The 9,383-nt window shown below is 33.3% G+C and overlaps 1 protein-coding gene across 1 annotated transcript; it reads right to left on the reverse strand.

The window, feature by feature from the left end:
• Positions 1 to 1,681: 1,681 nt before the first annotated feature.
• On the reverse strand, positions 1,682 to 2,146 carry LOC139493040 (BEN domain-containing protein 3-like). Its single transcript, XM_071281180.1, has one exon. The coding sequence runs from the start codon at positions 2,144 to 2,146 to the stop codon at positions 1,682 to 1,684; it is 465 nt and encodes a 154-aa protein (XP_071137281.1).
• Between the last annotated feature and the right edge of the window lie 7,237 nt (positions 2,147 to 9,383).

The following is a 9,383-nucleotide window of genomic DNA, read 5'->3' on the forward strand; positions in this document are numbered from 1 at the left end:
ACTAGCACAAGTGCAATCAGGAGGTTAATCTGGTCCGCGAAGTCCACGATGACGGTTGATTTACAGGATAAAACAATTCCTTTAGTGATGCTACATTTTGTAGCTGATACAATGTAAGCTGTCTTAATGCGAGTGCAATGAGATAAGACAACGAGGTGTAATTGGGTCTACGTGCAGAATATAACAAAAAAATGTTTTAAAGGTTTTTTTTAATTCATTAAGCAAATGTATGATATGTGATTACTAAATACTTTTTATTCTGAATTAAGATAAAAATATTTTAATTTCATCCTCCCGAAAAAAAAGCTTTAAATTGTTTATCAAATTTGACACACGCTACCTTTGTCGTACCTTAAATTGGATCTTATTTTAAGTTCAATAGATAAACAACAAGGTCTAACTGGGTGTACATTTAGAATAAAAAATAAATTTGTTTTTTTAAAGGCTTACGCATTGATACAAAAATTGTATGATAACTCATTTCTTTTTATTCTGATTAAAAAAATAATTTTAATTTAATCCTCCAATAAAAAGTGGTAAATTGTCTAATAAATTTAAAACATGCTACCTTTTTTGTACCCCAATTTGGAAGTTACAAAGATTACAATGCCTGTCAATCATTACCCCAATAAAGGTTAATAAACGCATGACCTACGTCGGCCAACAGACACCTGCTGTTATAAACAAGTACGTGTCCGGTTTATATTTCAACAGGTAAACAGAAGTTAGTTAACAGAAATTGATAGGTGTTTTTATTAAATTGTTGAATGATAGTTTAAACCAAGCTTCACATGTTCTTAATTGAGTCTTGTATGCAAACATTTATTTCAGGAGGATAATACGTCACTTGGATTGTTTGATTATTGTCTTTGATTACATTTGAATAAAGTACAAAATTTAATCCATTAACACTTTCAATCTTTTTGCAATAAAAACAAATGCTGGTTTTATTTGTAATACAATTTTCAGCTTTTTAATTCTATAATTATAAAAATATGACCAAATTATTAAACACAATCTTTTTTACTCATTTTGGACTGGTTGGAAGTTGTTTGTAAAATGTCCAGTGACAAATATCTCGTATATTGTCGTGCAATTTCTTTACGCGATGTTGCTGGTTAGCACGTTTATCTAATTAATTCCTCGGTCAATATACCAGTCTTTAAAACCATGGGACTGTTAGACAACAGGACAGTTATCAAATAGAGTTTAATAGCATTTAGTATACATTCAACATTGAGCACTACAAGACATGGTTAAGACCCGGGGTTTATATATGTACTTATATGATGCAAAGGACAGACTGTAAACTCGGATGCCTATTTTCTGCATTAATAAGTGCATGTCATTTTGGAAGATAACAGTTGGAACATTATGTAAATAATAAAAAAAAAATGGTGGAAAACATGTTTATCGTATGATTTGCCAAAAACTAAGCTTTATCAAACTTAGTGGGGTATATTGAAAATGTAGTGAGGGCAAACAAAAAGACATAATTTGTAGTAATATAGCATAGAGGAAAAGACAGAATATTGACTGGGAGAAGAGCTAAGTTTATTGTATTTAATTTAATGCAACAATTTCAAATATCTTTTTGAAAGATTTGTGTGGTCCTTAAAATGACCGTGGTAATCTTATGTAAACTGTATACACCTCAAAGGGCGTTGAAGTCTAGCTCTTGCTAATGGGGGTCAGCTTCTGGTGGATTGTTCTCAATCTGGACAGCAGCAAGTGCAGGTCTTTGATTCTTTGGCTGCCGACGCAGCATCTCATTGACAGCATTGATGACATTCGTCCGGAAGATGTCTTCCTGACGGACCTCAGGGTACATCCGAACTGTGAATTGACGAATTTTTTCTCGCCTGGATGGGTGCAGTTGACGCTTGCCATGCTTCCCACCACTATTCCAGTTGTAAAAGTAGCGCAGGTTGTCCATGCCGTACAATTCTGGATAAAACCTTTTTGTTAAGGCAGCCGCAAAATTACCAGGCTGGAGCTCTTTGCCGAAACCTTGATTCTTGTCAGCTGCTGGAATGGTGGGCCTATGTTGTCCGGCTAAAATCTTGACTTGTTGCCTCGCCAGTCTTGTACACATGACTTCCAGGTCTGTTAACCCACGGAGTACTGTATCATTTTTGCTGTTCATAGTATCAAGGTTTTCTGGATTGATGTTACTGCAAAACCTATTGCTGCTAGTGCAGACATTACAAGACCGAGATGACTAGAAGAATGGGTTGGTCTGGCTGGTGTAAAGGGCGATACTAGCGGTGGAGTTGGTGCTGTCGGATTTGGCCCAGGGATGGCAATTGGTGTACTAGAAGTTGGTACAGGTAGGGGGACTGCTGGTTGGGTCTGATTGGAACCTTCAGCAGATGCTGGTTGTTGGGTAGTGGCAATGCGACGTAAAGGTGGTCTGATGACTGGTAAAGGGTCGTAAAACCCTGGGGGAGTGACAACCCTAATCACTTTTGCTTCCGGTTTACCTCTTTTGGTTAGGGGTCGTACAGTTTTGATCTGGAAGCCTTTAGTCTGCTTGGTGTTTGACGTATTGGACCTGATGGTTTAACTGCTGTTTTTTTTTTTTTGGTCTGTCTTTTCTTTTTGGGTTGAGTTCTCTCGACAGGTGGGCTTGAAGGATCATCACTCTCGGCTGCTAGAGAAAATCGTATGTCCTGCTTTGCCTTTTCTACTAGGGCTGACATTGCCGCGTAGTCACCAGAACCAAGGATGATGGCACTAGCGTACTATTTACTGTTCTACTTAACTCGGTAAATTTCATTTACTCTTATTCTGTCTTCTGTTGCTATGTGGACTCTCTGGCGTACCATTACACCCCCACAGTTAACAAATCTGACTGCAAAGTCAGATTGCTCTCTGGTTAGGGCACGTTAAGACATTGTTGTAGTAAATGGTATATATTTGAGTTAACGGATAACTGAAATGATAATGTTTTTTGTTGGCCTCCGTATTTATTGTCAGTAAATTTGGCACCGCCCAGATGAAGATTTTAAATGATTCCATAAAATTTCATTGGTGGAAAACCAAAAATTTACTCTCTGAACACGTGCAGTGCCTTGACACGTTACTGTGTATTACAAATGATTTCGAAGAGGCGACACTATGTCTGGCTGAACACCTGTGCTTCCAAAGTTTGTAAAAAGATTTCAAACTATTGAATAAATATATAATTTTTACTAATTGTTTTAAACTCCGCAGTCTTCTGTTGCTTTATAGTATTTTGGGGGCACAAATGTATTTGCATGAATAAAAAAAAGTGTGATATGCTAGTTTTACACCTGAATTAAAATATGCCGGAATTATGACTATAAAGCAATCTAATATGTAGTAGAACTTAATCAGAGATCAATATTTTAATTAGATTGGACTCTATAAAGATTATTATAATTATTTTATATCAAAACAAATTTTCTCTGTCATCTTCTCAACAATAGTTTCAAAATAGATGTATTACTTCATTAGTTTATATTTAACAATGCCATCAAAGTGCGAGGTTTGGCATGCCACAAAACCAGGTTCAACCTATCATTTTTTTCTTTAAAAATGTCCTGTACCAAGTCAAGAAAATGGCCATTGTTATATCATAGTTCGTTTCTTTGTGTGTAACATTTTTACGTTGTGTTTCCGTTGTTTCGTTTGTTTTCTCCTATATTTGAGTGTACTATAAGACGTGTCACGGTACTTTTCTATCCCAAATTCATGTATTTGGTTTTGATGTTATATTGGTTATTCTCATCGGATTTTGTTCAATGCTTAGTCCGTTGCTGTGTGTGTTACATTTTAATGTTGTGTCGTTGTTCCCCTCTAATATTTAATGCATTTCCCTCAGTTTTAGTTTGTTACCCCGATTTTGTTTTTTGTCCATAGATTTATGAGTTTTGAACAGCGGTATACTGATGTTGCCTTTATTTGAACCACACCAACAAACGACAACAACTGAACAACAGGCTACTGAATAGCACACGTGAATTAGTGTCTGCAAATACTTCTATTGACCTAACTGTTGTTAAATATGGTCTAAAAGAATTTTTTTTGGTATTTAAATTAATTGACTATAATGTGGTAAAACGGTGTGAGATTGAAAGTGTTAAGGTTTAGGAACAGATCTTCAAAATGTTATTCTCCGACTGGTTATTTTTTGTATTGCATCTATTGTATGTACCTTTAAACCAGTTTTCAAACAGTTTTAAGAACCAAACTGATGCCTTTGATTTTTAAATAATAATGTAATGTGAACTCAATTTTTGAAATATCATTTTCAGGTATTTGTATAGGAATTCAATTACCCGGATTGATGCAAACGCCTTTGACGGACTATCGGCACTTACAGAATTGTAAGTATATAAAAACATTTACTAACACAAATGTCGCCATGAGTTAGTGGTTTGCTGTTGCATTATATCGTACACTCTTGTAGTTAATTGATCCATGTTAATGTATATTTTTTTTAGGTATTATCTTTTGCCATTTCACCTATCATTTGGAAAAGTTAATTTCCACTTTTCTACAAATTGCAGTTGAATAAATTTATCAATTTGTTACGATACATCTTCTATTATTAGTTCTCATTTTAATACCAAAAACATTGTACCTTGGACAAAAACTTCTGAAAGAGGATCTAATGAATTTATTTTTAAACTGCTAACATATTTTTTTCCCCTCGAGAATGTTTTGTTTTGTTCCATGTTTAAGCCAATCAAATGGATACAAAGACCATGTTTAATGTGTATTAAATAATAACAAAACAAAGCGATAACTCTCATTCAGAAAGTAGAATAGTCAATAACCCAAATAAAAGGCTCTGTAAGGGTTAATTTTTAAAACTTTAATTTTTCGAATGAATTTTCTGTGTATGCATTGCTATATATTTTATGTTTTGAAAGTATTATAAGAGACAATGTATTTCTCTTTCATATATTATAAATATATTAACCTAAAATAGGCCAATGTAGGTAAAGTTTTCATTTTAGGAAATTTTCTCTAGAAATTCATCATCTCTTTCGACCTTATTTCATATGTGGCGCCACCCCTCGCCTATTGCATTTTTGGTTTTAAAGTAAAGTCTATGGTATATTTAAAATATTTCAGCGAAAATATTCATGGGCGAGGGGTGGCGTCAATGTTAATTCTGACATTAATTTCATCAAATTAAGCCAAAAATCAGCTGTTCGTATTTTCAAATTTGTATATATTTATGACTTCCGAAATACATCACTAATGACGATATTGGTCCAACATTTTTACTAGCTGAAACAATTGAACATTTTAACATACATCTTCATATAATTTTCACCGCATCATTGCAGTTAAAAAAATCAAGTTTTTAAGACCAAAGTTATGAGTTAGTGAACCAACTCCTTTCAATAAAAACAAAATGTAATGTTTTTCAATTCATCCTTTAAACAAAGTGATGTAACCGTACATTTACAAAAAAAACAACAAAAAAAACAAAAAAAAAACATTAGGCGTGATGTTATTAAATCATGAATCCATCCATCTCGTCTTCGGTATAATTATAAAAAAAGAACGATGAAAATCTTCCGTCTTTATATTGGATACCTTAACTTCTCAACATTCCGTAAAGTCACCGATATAAAGCAGTATAGTCAAGGATATACTACTTACACAAACACCTCTCCAACAGAGTTATAAAGAAGAACGACTGAGATCAACATTCCGTATAGTCACCGATATAAAGCAGTATAGTCAAGGTTATCTTTAAGGTTATGCTTCTTACACAAACACTGCTCCAACAGAGTTATCAAGAAGAACGACAGAGATTGACATTCCAATCTGATTGTGACATATTACAGACAGCAGTCGTTATTTATAGCCAAATTATTAGAAAACAAAACAACACTATAGTCGATTATTACTTTTCTCAAATCATCTGCTAAAATTAAATAAGGAAAACCATTGTGCAAAGTACATTATAAGCGTTAAAAATTAAGGTTTTACCATGGAAAACGTATATCACTTAATTTAAATGTGTGATTAATATTCTTTGCTATAATTCTTTGGTGATTTTTACTGATGGCATATCATTATATCTATAGTTTACATTAAGCTATGAATGTTTCATCATTATTTAATTGATGAAAAATATTTGTCTGAATGTATAATATAAAAAAGAAGATGTGGTATGATTGCCAATGAGACAACTATCCACAAAAGACCAAAATGACACAGACGTTAACAACTATAGGTCACCGTACGACCAGTTTTCAAACATTTCTGCCCCCACGGTTATTTCTATATATACGTTATATGTATTTTGTACGTATCAAGTGTATATGTTACCATTTGAAAGTAATGTTAAAAGACTTCATATTTATGTAACTGAATTTGAGTTTTGTTTCTTTAGAGGGTACCCCACATTTGTTTTTGACATGATAGTGAACTAGGGCAAGGATAACTATATTTTCATTTAGATTGTTGCCACTACCCTTTGAGATAAATACACTTAACTCTCTGGCGCTATACATTTTAGATTGGTATTTGTTTTGCATAGTTTACACGAGCCTTGCTTCTGGTTTGTCCTATGTTAAGGGTTATCAACTGTATTCTACGTTGATAAAACAGGTATTAACAAATATCGATATATTACGATAAAGTTTTACGATAAAATTTTGATTTTGGAATGGAACGGACGGAATGTTTGATAATACTTAAATGAACATTTTTCAATTTTAGCCTTTTGTATGATAGTAGTATAATTGTTTTATTATTGTTAACTACTGAATGAGGAGGACAAACCATTTTGTCAACAAAAAGTTTTGCATTAATTATTATTCAGGTTTTACTGTCCTTTACAGTTACTAAGGTAAAATTGATGATTGATAATCCAGATACACAATTAAGAACAATAGCTGTTGTAATACTTAAATGAACATTTCATGGATTTGGCTAAACTTTTTTGGAACTTTTGGATTATAGCTCTACATCTTTTATATAAGCTTTGGATTTTACATATTTTGATCCACGAGCATCACTGAAGAGACATTATTTGTCGAAATGCGCATCTGGTGCAGAAAAATTTGTACCGTTAATGTTATTACTACCACTGGGTCGATGCCTTTGCTGGTGGACTGTTAGTCCCCGCGGGTATCACCAGCCCAGTAGCCAGTACTCCGGTACTGGCATGAAAATGCGGAGTTTTTGTGTTATTAAATTTACTGTTACAAAATGTTAAAAAATATTATAAATTAAGGAATGTATCTCCCTCATGCAAAGCTCTGATTCCTTTCATGGATTTGGCTATACTTTTTTGGAACTTTTGGATTATAGCTCTACATCTTTTATATAAGCTTTGGATTTTACATATTTTGGCCACGAGCATCACTGAAGAGACATTATTTGTCGAAATGCGCATCTGGTGCAGAAAAATTTGTACCGAGAAACTATGGCCTAAATTAGCAATAAATGACAACCTTTGAATTGTGTGCTAACATTCGACTAGAAGGATTAACTTCCTGGGGAGGTCTTTAAAGCATTAAAGGCAGAGAGGACATAAAATAACGGTAAACTTACCTATATCATGTAGATCTTTAAAGAATACATGGTTTGATCCTTCCCGTAATGATACAAAAAAGAATAAATCATGTCAGTTCACTAGGGCACAGATACATTTTTTCTTCTCCATTTTGTACAATGCAAAATCGGAAACAGAATTTCTTTTTCTTGTTTGCACACAACATTTTAATTGAGGTCACGAAATCACCCTTGACCATGTAAAATATAGTTTTAAGTGAAGTAGGATACATTCTTCCTTCTCCATCTTGTCCCATGTAAAACCGGAAACAAAATTTCTTCTTTTTCGCACTATACATTTTAACTGAATGCACGAAATCACCCTTGACCATGTAAAATACAGTTTTAAGTGAAGGAGGAGTAAAACATGTGTCGTTGTCCCTATAACGTCAATTAAGGGTATCCGATACAGTTTCTCGATATAATGTCATTTTTATAGTTTTGAAATATGTTGTAGGCCTTGACGAGTTATAAAATAAAACACAAAATTAAACATCGGTCACCGTGCTCGTTTTCGAGAAAATTGAGGCTGAAAATTGGGTATTTGTGCAATTTTGTAAAAAAGGTAGGCAATGTTGGAACAAATATTCTTCGTCGTGAATTATTAATATCGAGTTCAATTTGAAGCTGTGATAAGTGACAATAAGGGAAAAAATAAATCCTTACACGAATGACTATACAATTATTCAAGCTTTGCTTGAAATTACGGACCAGATGCTCAAAGTGGCATTTTTTAAATCCCAAAAATATGGAAATAAAGTGTTTCTGAAAATGTCATTTTTATCATTTTTCTGCATAAACTGCATTTTGTCATGCTTTCTCCAAATCTCAAATAAAAAATATATGTGAATGAATTGTATTTCTCATGAACTACAAATTGCATAGTTGCAGAGAATATATAAACAATTACATTAAATATTGACGCACATGTGAACAATACAAACGTAAACATTAAATTACAAACTAACCAAGAGGAGTGACCCTCACATTTATAATTTTTATAAATCTACAAAGTTTAGAGCATTACATGACATAACATAAGGATATACATCCCCTACTTCTCTTGATTCGCAAAGATGGTACAACCTATCATTTCTTGATATGTTATTCCATCTTCCCGTCTCGATAGGTAATCTGTGACTTCCACATCTAAATTTACACAATATAAATTGATTATATATTTTCACCGTCCTGGATTCTATGCTAAACGCGATTTATCCTTAAAATTGCGTCCACCCCTTTGTAACCTCACAGTTAGCGTTAAAGTGCACGACGTCGCTGGCAGACTTTTACGCCGTTATCGCTGCAAATTACCGGCGACATTTTTCAGATGTTTAAATATTGCTTGTAAAGAGCTACCTAACATGCAAAAAATTGATAATATTTTTTTTGGAAATAAAATTATGTAAATCATGAATACATCTCTTTGTTTGTGGTCTAAGTGAGAAATATCTCAAGAAAAATGATTACGGACTGTTGATAATTTTTACGGATTTTAAAATTAAAGACTCGACAATTTAGAACTTGACATACAGGTACATGTACTGTACACACTCGTGTATTAACTTATGTATTGATTTATACCAAAGGTTGACATCTAGATGTTTTTTTGTCTTGTTTTGTTTGGTGGGCTGCTGTTTCATCACAATACTCCTTTAAATATCTCTATTCACCTTTTAATCACTTTTTAGAATTTCACATTAACTCATAACATTAAACTTTTATTCGGGTCAATTATAACAATAGAATTAACTTTTGAGGCTTCTAAACGAATTTTATAGCTGACTATGGGGTATGGGCTTTGCTCATTGTCGAAGACCGTACGGTGATCTATT

Source organism: Mytilus edulis, chromosome 10 (assembly GCF_963676685.1).
Source record: "Mytilus edulis chromosome 10, xbMytEdul2.2, whole genome shotgun sequence".
In the NCBI taxonomy this organism is placed as follows: domain Eukaryota; kingdom Metazoa; phylum Mollusca; class Bivalvia; order Mytilida; family Mytilidae; genus Mytilus; species Mytilus edulis.

Excerpts from the sequence above, each read along its gene's own strand:
- LOC139493040 (XM_071281180.1), bottom strand. The coding sequence starts at position 2,146 with ATGAACAGCAAAAATGATACAGTACTCCGTGGGTTAACAGACCTGGAA.